This window comes from Diplodia corticola (genome assembly GCF_001883845.1).
Source record: "Diplodia corticola strain CBS 112549 chromosome Unknown scaffold38, whole genome shotgun sequence".
NCBI classification, from domain to species: Eukaryota; Fungi; Ascomycota; class Dothideomycetes; order Botryosphaeriales; family Botryosphaeriaceae; genus Diplodia; species Diplodia corticola.
In genome coordinates, this window is record NW_017971517.1 from 274,609 (window position 1) to 293,849 (window position 19,241).

At 59.5% G+C, this 19,241-nt stretch overlaps 7 protein-coding genes across 7 annotated transcripts; 4 read left to right on the plus strand and 3 right to left on the minus strand.

The window, feature by feature from the left end:
- Positions 1-550: 550 nt before the first annotated feature.
- BKCO1_3800097 (uncharacterized protein) lies at positions 551-2,509 on the plus strand (the record flags this gene model as incomplete). The annotated part of the gene is made up of 2 exons (XM_020275312.1): positions 551-1,410; positions 1,465-2,509. 2 exons carry the CDS (start codon positions 551-553, stop codon positions 2,507-2,509), a joined length of 1,905 nt encoding a protein of 634 aa, XP_020128663.1.
- A 1,109-nt stretch (positions 2,510-3,618) lies between these two features.
- On the minus strand, positions 3,619-6,643 carry BKCO1_3800098 (cytoskeleton organization protein; the record flags this gene model as incomplete). The annotated part of the gene is made up of 4 exons (XM_020275313.1): positions 3,619-4,547; positions 4,607-5,619; positions 5,680-6,197; positions 6,257-6,643. The coding sequence occupies 4 exons, from the start codon at positions 6,641-6,643 to the stop codon at positions 3,619-3,621; spliced, it is 2,847 nt and encodes a 948-aa protein (XP_020128669.1).
- Positions 6,644-7,134: 491 nt separating this feature from the next.
- On the minus strand, positions 7,135-7,599 carry BKCO1_3800099 (cytochrome c oxidase-assembly factor cox23; the record flags this gene model as incomplete). Its single annotated transcript, XM_020275314.1, has 4 exons — positions 7,135-7,185; positions 7,256-7,283; positions 7,351-7,458; positions 7,538-7,599. 4 exons carry the CDS (start codon positions 7,597-7,599, stop codon positions 7,135-7,137), a joined length of 249 nt encoding a protein of 82 aa, XP_020128665.1.
- A 1,726-nt stretch (positions 7,600-9,325) lies between these two features.
- Positions 9,326-10,582, plus strand: BKCO1_38000100 (ubiquitin-conjugating enzyme e2; the record flags this gene model as incomplete). The annotated part of the gene is made up of 3 exons (XM_020275201.1): positions 9,326-9,663; positions 9,715-10,081; positions 10,139-10,582. 3 exons carry the CDS (start codon positions 9,326-9,328, stop codon positions 10,580-10,582), a joined length of 1,149 nt encoding a protein of 382 aa, XP_020128617.1.
- A 1,085-nt stretch (positions 10,583-11,667) lies between these two features.
- BKCO1_38000101 (ring finger domain-containing protein) lies at positions 11,668-15,321 on the plus strand (the record flags this gene model as incomplete). Its single annotated transcript, XM_020275202.1, has 3 exons — positions 11,668-11,970; positions 12,027-12,146; positions 12,202-15,321. 3 exons carry the CDS (start codon positions 11,668-11,670, stop codon positions 15,319-15,321), a joined length of 3,543 nt encoding a protein of 1,180 aa, XP_020128618.1.
- Positions 15,322-16,166: 845 nt separating this feature from the next.
- On the minus strand, positions 16,167-17,268 carry BKCO1_38000102 (3-dehydroshikimate dehydratase; the record flags this gene model as incomplete). The annotated part of the gene is made up of 2 exons (XM_020275203.1): positions 16,167-16,820; positions 16,879-17,268. The coding sequence occupies 2 exons, from the start codon at positions 17,266-17,268 to the stop codon at positions 16,167-16,169; spliced, it is 1,044 nt and encodes a 347-aa protein (XP_020128619.1).
- Positions 17,269-17,739: 471 nt separating this feature from the next.
- On the plus strand, positions 17,740-18,980 carry BKCO1_38000103 (phospho-2-dehydro-3-deoxyheptonate aldolase; the record flags this gene model as incomplete). The annotated part of the gene is made up of 3 exons (XM_020275204.1): positions 17,740-17,751; positions 17,807-18,764; positions 18,820-18,980. 3 exons carry the CDS (start codon positions 17,740-17,742, stop codon positions 18,978-18,980), a joined length of 1,131 nt encoding a protein of 376 aa, XP_020128620.1.
- Positions 18,981-19,241: the final 261 nt, after the last annotated feature.

A 19,241-nucleotide genomic window follows, 5' to 3' on the forward strand; every position in this document is an offset into this window, starting at 1 on the left:
GAGGGGAGGCGTGGAGGCGTGGAGGCGGCCTGTGTAGCTTTTAACAATGGAGAGCTCGCGAGGGCGGGGTCGGCTGCAACAGACGTGTGACGCGGGTTGCGTGTGCGGCCGTCTTGGGCTGGTTTCACCGCGGCAGCGCAGGCGAGGGCGGCGGCTGCATGTAACAGCCCCTACGCGAGCGGCGGTCCGGGCGCAGCGCCACCACCTGCTCTACTACCTACATACCTGCACGCCATGCTCCCTCCCTCGGCCTGACGCTCCTTTGCCCTCCCTGCCCTGCGCTGCTCCCCGCTGCTCCCCGCTGCTCCCCGCTGCTCCCCGCTGCTCCACGCTGTCCGGACGCCTCCATGCACGCGTGTCACTGACTGTCTCAGCGTCCTCAGCTTCCGCCCCAGCCAGGTGCTGCCGCTCTCTTCGTCCCTCCCTTTGCCAGCCCGCCCTGCCGGTCAGCGCGCATTAGCTCCGCACCCGCTCTCCAACTGCAACCAATCCGCATTTTTGGTCCCGCCTTCCTCTGTCCGGCCCAGAGAGACTCACGCTGGCGTCCGTCATGCTTATCCCCTCTCCCCACTCGCCCAGAATGCACGCCCGAAAGAACCACCACCTCTCCATCAACTCGCCGGGCTCCTCTGCCCTCCCGCCGACCGGCCTCTTGACCCCGCGGACCCCCCGCTCAGCCCGCGCCGACCCTCTGCGCGACCCGCTGCTGTTCTCGCGCTCGCCCCCGCCCTCGCCGGGCCTGCCGCCCGCCCACCCAAAGGACTGGGGGAGATCGGTTCCCAGCTGTTCGCGCCTGCTCCGCAAGCTCCTCGTCGTCTTCTGCGGCGTCGTCTTCTTGGGATGGCTCGGCGCGCGTCATTGGTGGCACTTGTCCGGCGGCCCTCACGGCATCTCCTACCAGGCCCCGGACGGCTCCGAGTACGAGATGGTCGGTGACAGCCTGCTGCCGGACGAGCCGTCGGTCGTGGCCATGACGGACCAGAAGGGCAGGACCAGATGGACCGTTTCCATCCCCGCAGACTCGCCCTTCCCGCTCGTTCCAGCCCAGTACAGGGACTTGTGCGACCAGGCCAAGGAAGTCGCCGCTTCGATCCACGGCAAAGGCTCCCACCACAGGGGCTACTACTACGTCGACCCCACCTATATCGACGTCCACCACGCCGTCGAGCAGGGCCTGCTCCCAGACCCCAAGGAAAGTGCGAAGATGGTGTCTGCGGTGGGCTTGGATGATAGTCTCATGGGAGCGGGCAACGTGTACGGCGGCGAGAAAATGGACATCTGCGAGACCAGCATGACCTTCGTCATGGAGACTTCCGACGCCGGTCTGGGAAAGACCCTGATGGCCATGTGGATGGCGTATGGGCTTGCTCGTCTGGAGGGCAGGGCCTTCTTCATTGACGATACGAGATGGTACGCCAGCATGCGCTAACGTTGGTTGCGATTCATGTCACTGATCTTATGCAGGCCCTACGGGAGCTACGCGAGCTATTTTAAGCCTCCTCCGACCCCGTCCTGCCTACCGCCAATGACAAGCCAGGTTGTTCCCTGCCCCCACCAGGCCAAGCACTTGATGGTCTCGGCCGCCACCATCTCCACCACTTTCGGCCACGGTTTTGTCGAAGAGTACGAGGATCCCCGCAAGATGCAGGTTCAGCGACAGCACAAGATTTTCGGCATGCTTCGGGACGGCTACGAGGCTCTCTTCCGCCTGCACGACGAGGACGCCAACTACGTTCTGGAGCGGACCCGCACCCTCTACGAGCCTGTCATCGAAAAGGGCGGCGTCAACATCGGGCTGCACGTGCGCCGTGGAGACCGCCATCCCTTCGAGTACCAGTATTCCAAGGATTATATCCCTTTGGACCGCTTCATGCAAGGCGTGCAATACCTCATCGCCGAGCACTACGGCCCGTCCCTGCCTGGGAACAGGACCGACGGCGCCAAGGTCGGACGCGATGCTCGCAACGGTCCGGCAGAGTCCATGCACACTCCGGCCGCCGCCGTGAGCCAAGAGGATCAACCGGATCTCCTGGCCGTGACTTCGTCCCAAGCCGTGCTGGCATCCGACGACCCGGACGTCTACACGGCCTCGGAGATGGCGGGCGTCGCGCGTGCGCAGGATCGCATCGTGCTGGCCAGCAAGAAGACGCTGGAGGCGTCGGGCGCCAAGAACAAGAACCGCTACATCGACGAGGTCTCGGGCTGGGAGGGTGGCTTCTTCCGCGACGTCTTCTGGTCGCTCGGCCGCTCCAACGCGAACAACGCCGGCGCCGCGGGCGACCACCGGAGCGACGAGCCGAACGAGGCGGCGCTGAAGATGCGCGAGCTCGTCGGCCGCGCCTACCTCCTCGACCTGGCTGTGGTGGCCAAGGCGGACTCGGTCATGTGCACGCTGAGCGCGACCGGGTGCAGGCTCCTGGCCGTGATGATGGGCTGGGAGCAGGCCATCGAGCAAGGCGCGTGGAAAAACATTGACGGCGAGTTCCACTGGCGCGGCATAGATTGGTGATCTGCGACTTGCGGACACGTGGAGGGCCGAGTCGCCGTGGTGAAGGAGGAAAAGGAAGGAGAAAACGAGTGGAGGATTCAGGGTCTGCTTTTGATCCTTTTGCTGCATCATTATACCATTTGCTGGGGCGCGCGGGCATATACACATAGCGTTGCATTGCAGGCGTTTCTTTTTTTTTTCTTTTTACACTTTTGTTCTGCCCTGGACCGGCCGGATATACAACCACTACTATTTCTTACGCTCGTTCAGAACCTCATTCTGTGCAGGGAAGGGAGAAACACAATCACAAGAATTGCACAATCTACTGTTATTACCCTGACCCCGTTATCTTCGGCACCGTTTGTTTCGGGTGTTTGCTCTTGTGGATCCGGACTTTCCAAGGTTTGATGATGGTTACACCTGAGCTCATGGGTCTGCCACCTTGGCCTCATTACCAAGCATTCCTCCGGCAGAGAACCGGGCCACAGGACACCCAGGAGTTCGAGAGTTCGTCTTTCTTGTAATCCGACTTTCTCGTTTTTTTCGTATAGTTGCGTGAATCATTGGATGAAAGAACGAAAATGCGTGGCATTGTAATATTAGTCCCTTCTCTTCAACTCTTCTAATTGCTAGTTGATCTTACAACCGGCCCCTCAAAATAAATAACAAATGGTTCTAACCTTCTTGAACTTGTTTTATGAGAGGCCTTAAAGGGAGTAGAAGCCAATATCCACAAGTCTTCACATATATATTTTAGGTCACATTTGCCTGCGGATGATTATTATTTTTTCGATCTCTGCGCCTGTTAGAACTTCTCGTGGAAGACAGGTATCGCGCTGTAAGGTCTAGCCTAAATCTGCTGAATCTGCATACTAAAGCAGTTGGTCTCGCTTGTTTCCTCTTGGTCGATTCCGATCATTTGCTTTTCCTCATGCATCTGCTTCCAGCTTGGCTCATAGAGGGCTTCTACAAAAAAAAAAAAATTCTACGCACCCTTCCCAACTCCCGCTGCTCATGCCTGTCATCCAGCATCGCCGTATGACCACCACCACCACCACGGCGGCGGCGGCGGCGCCGGCGGGCAGCAAGCAGCATTCCACCTGCTCAACCAAATTCCTCCCAACAAAGCCCTACGCCAACTTAACCTTCAACACCCCATCCATCGCATCCAACGCCCCCTGCACGAGCAAGCCCGCCACGTCCGTCGCCCACCCCTTCTTCTTTTTCTCGCCGTCCTCCTCCGCCGCCGCCAAGACGCGCGCAGCGACGGCCTCGCCGGTGCGGCCCCTCGTCGCCGCTTCCGCGAGCCTCTCGACGCCGGCGTCGTCGGCCAGCCTGTTCGTCCAGTCGAGGGCGGGGCGGCGGACGGCGCTGGCGAAGGCGTCGGCGACGGCCGTCCTGAGCGCCGCGAGCTCCTTGGCGGGGATGGCCTGCGACCACTTTGGCGGGGGCGGCGGCGGCGCCTTGGTCTTGACGAGGCGCGACGCCGCGTCGCACAGGCGGGCGGCGGCCTGCAGGAGCTCCGCGACGAGGAAGAGGGTTTGGATGTCGCGCTGCAGCGGCAGGAGGGGGAGACCGGCCTCGCTGCTCTGCTGCAGTGAGAGCGCCGCCAGCACGTCTTCCGCCGTGTCGTTGTTTCCGTGGACGAGGCCGGACACCCAGGCCTGCAAGTCGGCGACGGCGGCCGGGGCCTCGCCGATGTCGGTGCCGGTCAGGACCTTGCTGGCGAGGGCGCGCAGCTTGACCCAGCCGGGGATGAGGGCCTTCTCTGCGGGGGTGAGCTCCGCCAGGTCCGAGCTGGACGGATTGTTGGCGATCTTCTCGATGTCCGTGTCGGTGATGTTGATGCGGCGAGCGTGGTTGCTGTCGGGGCTCGACGACGAGGCGGACGACGAGATGACGGTACACGTGTCGTCGATGAGCAGGTGCAGCACAAGCCAGTACCGGCCCGGTGGTGGGCCAGTGGAGAGGAGGTGCTCGAAGCGCGGCGTCGCCGAGTGCTCGTAGTTCCACATGCGCTTCAGGTCACGGTTGTCGACAAGGCCGTCGAGGTCGTCATCTGCGATACCGTTATTACCCTTGAAATCCTGACGAGGTGCGGCATCTCTAAAGACGTACCTAGTATTTCGCAGTACATGTCATCGACAGGCTCGCCTCTGATGCGAAGTGTTCTGCGTCTTTCGATAACAGTGACTTTCCTGCTTAGACTCTTGGACAGGTTGTTCTTCAGCTCTTGGATTTCCAGCAGCCGATCGTACTGCAAAGCATCGATCTCAGCGCCAAGGAAAGCCTGGAGAGTATGTAGGATCTTATCGGACGTCTGCAGGATCCTATCAAGCTGCGTCAGAGGGTCGGTGTTGGCTCGACCTTTCTGCTCTGAGCGATAGTAGAACGGATGAGTGATGGCCATCCGGGTGAACATGTGGTGGCTGAGTGTTTCCATCAGTATCTCCTTAACCTTTAGACTAGACCAGGCTTTCATGGCCTCGCTGAAGTTTCCCAGAAAAGCTGCGAGACGGGCTTGGAGAAGTGCAGCTTTACGGCTTTCTGGAGAGTGAGATAGCAATTCCTTCATAACAATCTCAGCCTGGACCAAATAGTCCAAGGATGACTCGAGGTAGAAGAGCTTGACCAAGGCCATCGTGGCAAGCGCACAAGCATCTTCACAAGTCGTGACATCCTTGCACTTGGCCAGTTGGTGAACATCGAGGGCCTTGATCACAAAATCCTCCAGCTGACCTTTAGCAGCTTTCTGATCCTCAGACAACGTCAGTTGATACTCCAGCTTCAAAACGTTCGCTTTTGTCCGGAGGGCTTGCGCCTGTTGCTTCGGGGCTCCGTCTTGGATCGTCTTGTCCTGATCGTCCGCCAAGCTGAAGCACCAATCCAGGAATTTCGACTGATGATCATTGTCGAGCCTCTGGATATAAGGCGAAATGTCCTCGAAGCAACACTGCTCCTTGGCAAAGACCATGACATAGGCAGTGCAGCTCTTGAGCAGCTCCTCGTCACCCTCGGAAGTTATTGATGCTTGCGGCAGCAGACGAACGCGAAGGTTGTCGTCAGTGTATCTGTCGTGGATTTCTTCGAGCAGTTTGTTCAGATCATCCACAAGCCCAGAATCCGAAGCCCTGACTCAGGTCAGCGCCGCGGGGGCGACGAAGTAATTGATAAGAACGCAGCAGACTTACGCTTGGCGCGTCAACTCGCGGTGTGAAAGGTGAAGTGCTCTCCACGGCGCGTAGTCGTAAGGCCAGAGAGAGTACGATGTCTTGGCAGCTTCGTCGGGGGTGTGGGTTTGCTTCAGAGCAGCAACGCAGAAATCCCACAGGTCTTGCCACATGGAAGCCTCTTCCAGGACCTCTAGCTTGGTGCGAACGAAAGAAAGGTCGCAAACCACCAGAGGCGAGAAAATGCCGACGATGGGATGGTCGAGGATTTCCAAGATTTCCTTCAGCATGCCCTGCTTCCGGTAGATCTGGAGTACGAGGCGGAGCTCGCGGCGGGTGGTCACGGCGTCGACCGTCTTCTCGGCCTTCATGCCTTTCGCGACGGCGACTGAAAGCGCCTTGGAAGCAAACATGCGCATGAATCGGGCGTTTCGGTCGTCCTTGCCGGCCAAGGCATCGCCCGCCAGCTGTTGGACAGCAGGAAGCGCGAATACGTACTGCTCGTCCTTGGGGAACTTGTTCTTGAGCGTGACCATGGCCTGCATGCGAAAAGTCAGCAAAGCGGTCATCAGACGAGACCCTGCATGCTGATTCTGACCACTTGAGCGTTCTGCCAATCATCCATAGAGGCGGCGCTCTCGAACCACGTGACTAGCACGTTGCCGTCGTTGGTGGCCTTGAAGGCATTCTGCCAGAGGGCCTTGCGCTGGTCGGCGGTGCTGGGGCGCTCGCCCAGGCGGAAGTAGACGGCCCTCAGCAGGTTCGGGTCAGTGATGGCGGGGGCGGACTCGCACAGGCGGGCCAGCTGGGCGAAAGCGTCGTCATCACGGCCGAATTTGAGGTAGACGGCAGCCTTCCAGTAGAGCAGGTAGGGGTCCTTGGGCCGCTTCTGGAGCTTCTTCTCGCACTCCTTGAGGGCCTGCTTGATGTTGGAGCCGGAGAAATGGACCTTGTCGTTGATGGCGGCCACGCTGAGGGAGGCCATTGCGGGCGGGGTGCGGCGGCCCGGGGGCGTGCGCCAAAAGCGAAAGGCTCGTGGGCGCTACGTGGGCGCAGACTGGGCTCCCGGTCCTGGATGGCGGGCGCTCACAGGCAACGGCCGAGGTGGAGGGGATGGGCTTGGCGAGAGCGGCGATGCGGTTAGGCGAGTTGGCCACGAGAAAATCGCGTCAATGCGACCTAGTCCGCTCGTGGTGGAGCACGCATGCCTCTTCGGGCCACCTCCTACTTTGTTCCAACGTCAACCCTTTTCCGCATGCTATCTACTGTGCCATTCCCGCAACCGTGTTTCGTTTCGCCACTCCGGCCCCGGCTACGTAAAACGCCTCTTTGTCACACGTGCTATCCCGCGTGCCCGCCACTTGCCCCCCCAGAGCGCTAGATGACCGGCCAGACTCGCAATTGCGCGCAATGTACCCTGCAGATGCTGAATTTCCCGTGATATTACAATAGTTTACACCGCCGGCACCGAGTGCTTCACCAGAACGATTTGCTCTCCTTCCGCTTGGCCTCCTTGCGTGCTTCCATCTGCGGCCAGGAAGGCGTGTGTCAGCTCGAGGGCGGCGCAGGAATGTAGAAGGCAGAGTCAGCAACGTACCCACTGCTTCTTGCAGTCGCGGTATGCCCTAGCAAAGCCGGGGTCAGCAGTCGTTGGCAGAGACGGGCGCTCTCGGTCTTGCGGGAAAAGCGTACTGGAAGTAGTCCGAGCACATTTCTCTGTCACCACCGTTGCGGTGGAGACAGCGCAAGCTCCTGGAAGCGGCCTCCTGGCACGGATCAAAGTACTGACTGTACTGCTTGCTGCGCGACGTGTCAGATCCAGGCGGTGGCGCAGCGAGGGCCGGGCCGGGGCAGGTGGTCCGGGGGAGGGAACGCTTACCCGTCGAACGTCGAGGCGGCGCTGTCGGTCCAGGGGTTCTCCGGCTTGCCGTCAGCAGCCATTGGGACGCGTGCGGGAGCTGGTGGGTGTGCGGGGTTGGGCGCGAGAGGGCGGCGCCATGGGGACGAGGTGCGGCGATGGGGGTGCGATGGACCGGCGATCAGCCGGGCTGCGAGCCCGTAATGCGCGTGTGTCAGCGCGTATTGAAGCTACCGACGCAGGGTGCATGTGCAGGCCGCCAGATTGATCGCTGTCCCGGCGGCTGGATGCATCTCATCATCATCACAGATCCGCGTGCCAACGGCGTAGCGAGCCAAGACGCCGGGCCAGCAGGGAAGCAGCGAGGCAGAGCCAGCCCTCGCTCTCTACGGATACTACGTACACAGTGCCATGGCGCGTCAGCAGCGGCCGGCACGCCTCAGCACGCCTCAGCACGCCTCAGCACGAACGTCACCGATAACACGCCGGGAGCACGCAGGGAGACAAGGCCGACGCTTGACGGTCGTGGCAGCATGAGCTGCATGCTAGTAGGAATAATGCCACCCGTTCGCAGCCGCCATCTCGTCCGCGTTGGGCCGCCGGGGAAGCCAGCACCGCCGTTTGCATGGCAATCCACGCGTTCCCGGTTTTGGCATGCGAATCCCGCCCAGCGCTCGTCCCAGCCTCGCCGCTGCTTCCAACGGTCTTCCATGCCGTCACGGTCCTAGCCCTCCACACCTCCCTGACGCACCTCCACTTTTTGCGCAGTGCGGCCACATCATGATGATCCGTCCGCACCGCCCGCCTGCCCTTCCCCTCCGGCCAGGCCACGCGCTGCTTCGTCCGCCGCGACCAGGCGGTGCAGGCGGTGCCGCGCGCCGTGTTGCCGCGTTTCCGTGACTAACGTGACCACGCTGCCGGCGCTGCACCTGGACCTGACGTGCGTGATGGCGGCCGCGGTCGCTAGGGCCTGGTCGCGACCTGCGAGGGCGGCGACGGCTGCGAGGGCTGCGACGGCGCGAGGGCGGCGAGGGCGGCGACGTCGGCCTTCCTGGAACAGAAGTCAATTCCCTCGCAGGGAGATCGTCCGCCGGGCCAGACGCTCGGTACCAGCGCACTCAGGAAACCCGCACCACGGAAGCTATAGTCATCATCGTGCCCAATGGCTGCGACAAGACGGTCCGATGGCCGCGATAAGCCATCTCGAGATAATGCGCATGCCCGTCCGCCGTGGCAGCACCGCGATAGAACGGGCGTTTACGATAACCGCTCCACATTTCGCTTGCGAAGATAGTGCTCCTGTCCGGGAAAGCGCCCATCAATGGCCACTGGCAGGGCGCCCGCTGAGTCGCGTCGGTGGACCGCTTGCCAGAATCCGTGTCTTGTCCAGTTTCGTATCATCCGGGGTCGATGCTCGTCCCAATCTGGCGCTTCATGAGAAGGGCCTTCTCAGAGATATAAAGACACCGAGTCGTCTGCCGTCCCCATATCCACCCCCATCAGCATCGACTTTAAACCCATTGTCTTGCCAAAGTCTCTTCTTGAGCACCATCGCCCATCACAGCTTCCTTGCTTCTTCCATCAAGATCATCCGTCTTGGCTCTTGTTCCCTCCACACGTGAATCACCTCCACCACATCGGCCACCAGGCTCTTGTCCTTCCATCACTCCCAACTCTTAATGTAGGCATCCCAACAGCGTAGCATTCGATATCTCTTTTGCACCTCCTCCGCTTCTCCTTCCATCCGTGTTGATCGACTCGCTGTCCACCCCTTATCGCAGCGCCAAGGCTGACTCTTTTAGCTCCAACATGGCAACCGTTGCTACTCAGCGTCCCACGACCCTGCCGCGTCCTTCCTTCAAGCCCATCATTCAGGATGCGGTTGCTGGGAAGAAGACCTCTGGCATCGAGTTCAACCCTTCAAAACACTTGGGCTACAAGGAGCCCGAGCAAATCTGGTCCATGGAGGACATCGGCTACTCCAAGGACCGCGGTGTCTCGCCCATCGCTGTCTCCCAGCCCTTCCAGCTCTTCACCGAGGAGGCCGTCCATGAAATGAGGAGAGAAATATTCAAGCCTGAGGTCCTGGAGCACTGCAAGTACAGCAGCAACATCGCCGCTTGCCAGCTCAGAGGCTACGCCCCCAAGTCAGTATATCTCCTGGACCTCGAACGTGCAGTTACTGATTCGAGTTTCAGATACGCCCCCTTCACCTGGGATGCCTGGAACCACCCCGACACACTCGCCGCCATCTCCAAGGTTGCCGGCGTTGACCTCGTCCCCGTCATGGACACCGAGGTCGCACATGTCAACTTCTCGGTCAAGTCCGAGAAGGAGACCAAGGAGGAGCTTGCAGTCATCAACAAGCAGAAGGAGTACTACGACGCGGACGAGGGCATCGCTGGCTGCCCCTGGGAGGATGACAAGCCGGTCGTTGGCTGGCACACCGACAGCTACCCCTTTGTATGCGTCCTGATGCTCAGCGACTGCACCAACATGGTTGGTGGCGAGACTGCCTTGAGGACTGGCCATGGCGATGTGATGAAGGTCCGCGGACCGACCATGGTAAGCCAACCCAAAGCACCACTGCATTGCACCGAGGTATACTGACACTTGCGACAGGGATGCGCCGCCATCTTGCAGGGTCGCTACATCACGCACCAGGCGCTTCGTGCTCTTGGTGCGCAGGAGCGCATCACTGCGGTGACTTCGTTCCGTCCTCGCTCGCCATTCGCGCGTGACGACTCGGTCCTCACCACTGTTCGGCCCATTTCTAACCTCTCAGCACTCTACTCCGAGTTCGCCGAGTACCGTCTCGCCATGGTCGAGGAGCGTGTGCGTGCACAGCTCAAGGAAGTGCGCGAGAAGAGCCGTGCCAGCAAGAAGTTTGCCACCAAGGACTTCAAGAAATTCCTGGCGGAGCAGATTGCCTTCCTTCAGCACATGCAGAACGAGATAGTGCCAGACGAAGAGGTGCGGATGGGTTACATCGAGGAGGTCGACCTCCCCGACTGCGTCGTCGGTGCAGACGAGGCGCCATCGCTCAAACGTACTCGTGTCGAATAAGCGGCCAGGACTTGTAGCGTTTGGCTTCTTCATGGCGGTCGGGTTACAGCGGAGCAGCTCATGGTTTTACGAGTCACGCAGCCTTTCGGGATATTTGCGCATTCGGGATAAAATGTGGTCGCTTAGGGGCAACTTGACAGGTTTTGTTGCACCGGGCAGGGCTGCGGGACTTTCGGCTTTCGCAGCCGCTTTGAAAGTGTTTTCTGTTTCTTTTTTGGCGCTTTGGAGTTCTCAGGAGTTGGTTCGGATGATGGTTGTTCGCCCGGGTCGCACACCTACTGCATCCAAACACTAGACATCGCTCATGGTCACGTAATGAATCGACTCTTTTGAAAGGACACGATGTTGTTGGAGACGAAACTAGCCCGCGTGCATAAGCTTGAGTAGGAACTGGACGGGAAGCCCTGCGAGCAGCGGCCTTGTGGCTGGGGACAAGATTGGTGCGGACGCATGTGCCCAAGCTCTTTTCCGATAGATACGACAGCGACGTAGCAAGATGCAGGCGGGCGAAACAACGGGACGGCGCAATCGAATGGAAAGCCATGACGTACTGGGAGTCATTCACCGGTCAGGCTTGCGACGCCTCAGCGGTGCTTCGTCGAGGGCGATAAGATAAGGAACAAACGACTGAAAGGGCGCGGAAGCGGGAGGGCGCCGGGAGTGAGGCTACGAGCCGGGCTGGTAGGGCCGTCAGTGGCTCGGCGGCGGCTGGGTATCGACGCGCGCGGCGCGGGCTCGTAGCGCCGGCGTGGCTGGAGACTTGCGGCGGAGCGCGTCTGCTGGTGCTGCGGACTGGCAGACAGCGAGCGTGGTGGTGAAGCGGCAGGCAGGGCGAGGGCAGAGAGCAGAGGGAGAAGCGGAGACGGGCTTGGCTCGAGGCGCGCTAGGCTCGCTCTCGTCAGTTGGCGCGAGCTGCCTACCGAGTGCCTGCCTTGCGCCATCTCCCGCGACAGCTTCACAGCTGCGCCCCAAGCATTCCCTTCTCGCCGCTAGCTGCCGCCGCTGCTGCCGGCCTCGTTGGGCAGCCAGGCAGACTTTTCCTCGCTGGCGCCACCCCGACGCTCCCAGCTCCATGATACGCCCGCATGGATCCAAACGACCACTTCCCCGCCCCGTCGCGCACCACGCGTCAGAAGACGCCTAATGACTCTGCGTCCACTGCCGCCGTCACCTCTGCCCCGTCCGCCTCCCGCTCGCCGCACGACATGGCGCCCCACAAACCCGGTGCCCAGCATGCTGCGAAGCATGCGAAAGGCACCGCGCCCGCGAGGCCGCCGTCCAAGCTCGCAGACGATGACCGAGCTCCGCGGACCTCCAGCAAAGATAGCCTGAAGGCTAAGCAGCTCAAGAAGCCCGCCGAACAGCCCAGGCCCGACAAGAACGAAGAGGTACGGCCTCCGCTTGCTGCATTCCAGCTTTGCCCTCCGCTAACCTGTCCGCCCAGCTGCTCAAAGTCTTCAGGTCCGACCTCGATAGTCTCCGCTCTCTCGTGACCTGCAAGATCTGCGACAGGCTTCTCTACGAGCCTTATGTCATCTCGTGCGGCCACACCTACTGCTACAGCGTCAGTCATAGCCCGCTCTCACCTTGTCTTCACACATTGCTGACCTTCCGCACAGTGCCTCTGCACGTGGTTCGTCAACAACAGGTCTCGCAAGACATGCCCGGATTGCAGGGCCATGGTGGTCCAGCCACCTGCTCCCGCCTATTTGATTCGCGACATGACCCAAATCTTCATAAACCGCGCCGAGCTTCATCCTGCTGGCGAGACCCAAGAGCTCCACAAACAGTGGCAGAAGGAGGAAGCCGACATCGTGCTTCAGGATAAGACCAACGACGACGCGCGCACCGGCGGCCTCTTCAAAGGCTGCTTCCGCGTGCGTCCTGAAGGAGGGTTGCGCGCTATCCGCGACGAGGAAGACGGGGTCGACCGCTGCCCTATGTGTGCGTGGGAGCTCGAGGATGGGGAGTGTGCTCAGTGCGGCCTCCAGTTCGATGACAACGGCACATTGGCCTGGGGGAACAGTTTCGGCGGCTTCAGCGACATGGACGAAACCTCGGAACATGACATGTCCAGCGAGGATCTGGACGGAGACCTTGAGCTTGAAGACAACGAGGCTGACCTTGATCTTGACGGCTACGGCGACGAATTGGAAGACTGGCAGGACCAGTTCGATGACGACCACTCTTATGCCGTCAGGAGATGGCTCGCGAACGAGGCGCTTGCCCGTCCGCAGCAACCTTTCGGTCTGGGCCCGGCGCGCCGCCGCCCCGCCGCTCACAGTGCGGCTGGAAGTAGGCGGCGCTCATACAGTGCCAGCATTGTTTCCGAGATTTTGACCGAGGACACCGAGATGGGCAACATCGAGGAAGAAGATGAAGACGAGGAAGACGGAGACTCTTCCATGAACGACTTCATTGACGATGGGGAACCAGAGACTGCGTCTCAGAGCACGCGGTCGACCGACGGCGAGACTCCAACACCGCCATCTAACATGCGAGGTCGCCGCACACGGCGTGTTGTGGAATCAGAATCGTCTTCCGGCGCTTCCCATCAGGCAGAGGATGATGAAGATGACAACGACGAAGGTCCTATAGCTCCGGGAAGAAGGCGCATGCAGCATCATCTATACCGGCCCCAGTTCCAACCGAATTTCCGCAGACGTCCAGTGGCACCGTCTTCTTCAGCACCCGAGGATGTCGACGTTGATCAAGATCTTGAGGAAGATACGCAGGCTTTGTTGTACGAGGACGGTTGGTCCCCGCTTGGGCACGAAGGTGATGAAGAGACAATGGAAGAAGACGATGATAGCGATGGAGGAAGGACGACCGTTGGGTGGGAGCCGATTGCGAATTCCGTTGAACGATCTAACTTCGGTGGTTCTCTGACTCCTACTGCAGATAGACCTACCGGCGCGATCCGTCCGCCTTCCCGCACGGGCAATTCCCGAGTTCTTGACGGCTCCCGAGGCCTACGCCGACGTAGCTCGGTGCTATCGGCTGTTTCCAGCACCAACTACGAGGACGGAGAGGCGGATGATGACGATTCTGAGATTGATCGAGATGGAGACGCCAGCATGAGATCGCCTGCGGTGCGGCCACGCGGTTCAAGGATGCGACTACGCAACAGCGTTGCTTCGACCGGCTCACGGCCTCCTAGTAGCAATTTTTCTGCAGGAAATTCCGGGGAAAATGACACTGACGACAACTCGGACGACACTGCAGCACCTGGTGCTCGTCACCGGCCTCGTCTCAGGACGGAACGGCAGGAATACGATCCAAGGATTAGCTGGGCTTTCGCTCAACATATGGCGGAGCTGCGGGATCTCAATCTTCAACGCCCCGACGCCTTCCTAGATCACTTGGAACAGTTGAGAGCTGCTACTCCCGTTACTCGCCCTCGAACTTCGAATCGGAATCGTGCTGCTCCTTCGCCCCTTGCTCCCCATCCCCAATTCTCCCCTCTGTCCAACGGTCCTTTGCCTCCATTCTCGCCACCGGCGAATGGGCCTGCCAGGCTTCGGACTCCCATTAATTTGAATTCAGTGAGTGGGTCATCCGCGCCAATGTCTCCGCGATCGGAAAGAAGCCAGGGATCAACGAGCCAGACATCTGGTTCCAGCAGCGATGTGAATGGCAATGCTTCGCGCCGTACTCCATCCGCCTCAGGGGCGAGCAGCGTCACGATCGCCACCGATTTTCCAGACGGGACGGAATCCAATCAAGGCTCGGGACCTCAGAATTGGGCGGGGCAACAAAGCGATGTAGCTGACCGTGCAAACACCCGCACACCATCTTCTAACAGTAGGCGCAACTCTGGCACGTACCAAGGTCCCATTTCTCCCGGGCTCAACTTCGCCGCTCGCTTCCAGGCGCAGCAAAATCGCAACCCCTGGAATCCATTTGTACCGTTGAGTCCCATAAGGCCAAGGCAGTCTGTCCAACGTCTCCGAGATCAGTCATCCACTGCTACTCTACGTCCCCGGAATTCGCAACGGGGCCTTCGCCAGCAGCCTTCCCAGACCAGCGTGAGAGATGGCAACGCTCAGGCCCCACATGTCAGGCAACAAAACTCGCGTGTCAACCTTCGATCTCAGCCTTCGCAGCAACGCCTATCGAATCAAGCCTCTACGCGAACTTTGAGAGCAAACAACGCTGCCGTCATGCATCAGTCGAACGCCTCGACCTCCAGTGTTGGTTCAAACGGGTCTCAGCGCTCTAGACTCACTGAAGAGGAGCGTCTTAGCCGAGCTCGCGAGCTCGTGATCAGTAGGCAGCAAGCTCTCCAAGGAGGCGGCACCAACCCTTTTGCTGCTGGACGAAGGCAGACGACTCCTGGCCAGAGCAGCAATGCTTCGGCCACCGGAAGTGTCCGGAGCCAGTACAGCGTCAGCAGTGCGCAGTCTCTTGGGTCGTCCAGTGCGGCTTCCCTCTCTCAGCAGTCCATTCCTCCGCAAATGCCGAACCCACAGCCTACACTTGGCCGTCGGAGGAGCAACCGCAACGTTGGCGCTCCTCCTGGCGCGTTTGTACAGCTTCAACAGCAGCAACAGCAACAGCAACAGCAGCAGCAGCAGCAGCAGCAGCAGCAGCAGCAGCCGTCGTCGTCGGCAAACACTAATGCCTTCATCCGTGCTCGAAGCGGATCTAATCCTGGCGTCTCTGCTTATGGCTATGAGCGAGGCGTTTCGGTCAGTTCGGATGGGATTACTGCTGGTGGCAGTAATGCGTATTATTGATTCCGGTACCATACTCACTTTCATTGCTTCTTTTTGGTTTTTCTTTGGAGGTCTTTCTTCACTGCACAAAACGAACTTGCAAACAGAATGATAGACCATGATGGCCACGCTGGCCTGGGGATCTCTTTCCCTTCTTCTTGATGATTCATGACAGTAATGTACTGCGGGTTGGCGACAGCAGGGGGGGCACCACCCCCTCTTTCTTTTTTTTTTTCTTTGCATGAGTTCTCGGCGTTTTGTTCATACCACGAACCTCTTTCTGCGGGGTTGCTTGCTGCAAGTTCATTTTCCTGGCGGTCAGTGGCTCTCAACTGCGATGTGGGCTCCTTTTCTTCATTTTTGAGCGTGGCGTCATAGCTAAGGGGCCGGGCTCTCCCTTACTCTTCACGGTTTCTCGGCCTTTTGATCGCTCGAGGAAACAATTGAGCATTCTGTCGGATCGTGTTCCTAAGTCACTGTAACGACGTGCTTGAGTGCTTCGAGTTCCGTCCACTCATGGCCCACGGAGTATTTGTTCTCGAATAGCCAAATTGCTAAGATTCGAATGACATCGGTTGATCCCTTCGTGTCAGCAACCTGCTGGGTACCCCTAGTTTATGCACAGCAACGGCTTCTCAGACCTTTTATGCCATTGAGTCCATCCTTTGATGATGGGGTCAAGACACAGGCAGAGTAAATGATACAACATCCATCGCATAGCCCCAGAGGCAGTCATAGAGCAATCACACATTGGTCTTCCGTAGCGTCATTTTCCATGACGAATATGTTACCAACGTAAGTTGGTATAATTTACGCGTTCTCGAGTACTGATTACGCGGTCACTCCCTCGGTTGATAGGAAGCATCTCACTCAACGCACGCCTGGAGTAGTTTCTTGTGCGATTCCATGGCTCCTTTCGAATACTCGTGCAGGTCGTAGTTCCGTCCCTTGCCGTCCGGGCCACCATCAAACACCTCGTAGGAGAACCAGCTCCTAAATCCTGTCCTCAAGACTGCCTTGGCCACATCGGAAACAGGAAGATAACCACCATCGAATGGAAGTGGCCTGAAATCATGGCTCCAACGACCTCGCGGACGAGTGCCCGATGCATCTAATTGGTTGCTGAAGGGCTGCTTTGGCTTGTAGGCGTCTGAGATCTGCAAGAGATAAATCTTGTCCTTTGGTACAGTCTTGGCTAGCTCGTCCAAGCTCTTGTGGAACCTCTTCTCCAAGTCGTCCTTGGATGTTCCCTCCAGCAGTCCAGATTGGGTGGTCGGGTCTGCCCATTCCCCACCTGCGGTCTGGAAGGTGTCGAGGCACAGGCCGACGTTGGGCTTGTCAACCTTCTCGACGATGTCCCACACATCTTTCCAATCCGGAGCGTGGGTCGACCAACACCAGTTCTCGTAGGCGACGCGGAAGTTCTTTTCGGCCAGTATGTCGGCGAGCTCACGAAGGTCGGCCACGAAGCGGTCGCGGTCAAGGCCAATCTTATCCTCTGGGGTGTCAGAGGACCCGACCTGACACGGTCAGCACATGCTTGTCGGTTCTCTTCAGGTCGGCGCGTCAGTGACGTACCTGCAGCATATCGCAGCCGCACGCCTCCATGATCCCGACCCAGCCTCTGACTCTCTCAAAGGCGTCCTTGCGCTCTGGAGAGCCTTCGGGCCAGCCTTCAAAGTTTGAGAAAGGTTGCAGCATCAAGACCTTGAGGTTCTTTGCATCGGTCTGTGCCTTGATGACCTTTGCCGTGGTGCAGAGGTCATCCCAGTCTTTCGGGCCAACGTCTTTCTTCAGGTACAGCTTGGCGAAGTCGAGAACATCGGGCATGGAAAGCTCAATGGCTTGAAACCCGGCGGCGGAGATGGCATCAAGCTTCTTTGGCAGCGTGTGCTCCGGGCTGCAGCCAATGGAGCAGGTTGCGTATGACGTGGGGATGGCGCCGAAGGAGTCGAGAGATAGCGACATGGTGCTGTTTCTTGCAGTGCGCCCGTGATGCCGAGAAGATTAGTGCGCAGCTGCTTCAGCGAAGCGTGCGCGGGTGTTGGGCGTTGATATCATGGCGGAAGTGACGTAAGTCGAGGCGACCGTCACTCTTTCGTCGCGATGCAGTCAATGTGGCCGGGGCGGTGCGGAGACATGATGCAATGCGGCGCAACAACCGAAGTACCCAGCGAGCGAGTGGGCGGTCGTTGGCGTGTAATGCGCGCGTTCGGAGTGGGAGCGGGCGTGCAGGGATGTGCAAGGATGTGCGGGCTGGGCCGACCTTTAGGAGCCACGGAGCAGCCAGACACCCAGAGCGCCAGAGCGCCCGTGCGTCCATTTCCAAGTGTTACTCATCCCATCCATTGTGAGTCGTCGCACTCGCACACGACCGACGGCTTTGGACTCCCCAGCTTCTCTTCTCCCAGCCGTGCTTCCCCCTCGAGATACCTCACAATGGCGAGCCAGGTACGTCTCCAGCGTCTCTGCTCCAGCGCTGCAACTGACCGCGCTGCGCCGCCAGTTCTACATAGAAAACAAGAATGTCGGCGACAAGAACAACTCCGAGGACTGGCGCATCCGCGGCTACAATCCGCTGACGCCGCCCGACCTGCTCCAGCACGAGATCAAGCAGACGCAGAAGTCAAAGGACACGGTGCTTGCCGGCCGCAATGAAGCCGTCGAGATCGTCCAGGGCCGCGACGAGAAGAAGCGGCTGCTCGTCGTCATTGGCCCTTGCTCCATCCACGACCCCCAGATGGCCCTCGAATACTGCGACCGCCTGCTCAAGCTGAAGGAGCAGTACCGGGACGAACTGCTCATCGTCATGCGCTCCTACCTCGAGAAGCCCCGCACCACCGTGGGCTGGAAGGGCCTGATCAACGACCCCGACATCGACAACTCTTTCCAGATCAACAAGGGCCTCAGGATATCGCGTCAGCTCTTCGTCGACCTGACCGAGCGCGGCATGCCTATTGCGAGCGAGATGCTGGATACAATCTCACCGCAGTTCCTGGCTGATTTGCTGAGTGTGGGCGCTGTGGGCGCGAGGACGACCGAAAGCCAGCTGCACCGCGAGCTTGCCTCTGGCTTGTCCTTCCCTGTCGGCTTCAAGAACGGCACCGACGGCACCCTCGGCGTTTCCATTGATGCGATCGGCGCCGTAAAGCACCCCCACCACTTCCTGTCCGTCACCAAGCCTGGCGTCGTGGCCATTGTCGGAACCGTCGGCAACGAGGACTGCTTTGTCATTCTGCGCGGCGGCACAAAAGGCACCAACTACGATGCAAAGAGCATCCAAGAGGCGAAGCAGAAGCTGCTGGAGAAGAACACCAACCCGCGCGTCATGGTCGACTGCAGCCACGGCAACTCGGAGAAGAACCACAAGAATCAGCCCAAGGTCGCGCACGCCCTGGCCGAGCAGATTGCTGCGGGCGAAGAGGCCATCATGGGCGTCATGATCGAGAGCAACATCCACGAGGGTACGTTTGACAGCATAACTCACTCTTGCATGGACGCTGACATTTTCCACTTTAGGTAGCCAGAAGGTTCCCAAAGAGGGCCGTGCTGGTCTCAAGTACGGCGTCTCCATCACCGACGCCTGCATTGGTTGGGAGGACACTGAGCAGGTGCTCGCGGAGCTCGCGAATGCGGTGAAGCAGCGCAGGCAGGCTCTCGGCGTCGACGGCCAGGCCTAGACGCGCCGCCTTGTGTCACGTTCTCGGACTTGGCCTTTTCTATTTGAGCTGGTACATAAAACAGCCACAGCTGCTGCTCGAACGGCTGGCGTTCTCTGGATTGGAAAAAGAAAAAAAGAAAGAAAGAATATCCCCGCAGCGCATGCTCTGCAGAGCACAGCCGTCGCAATAAAAGCTTCGCCTTCTCCTCGCCAGGTCTCGTTTTGAGCGTGCAGGTGTCGGCCCCTCCGGCCATGTGTGCGTGAGAGATGGGCTTGGCTG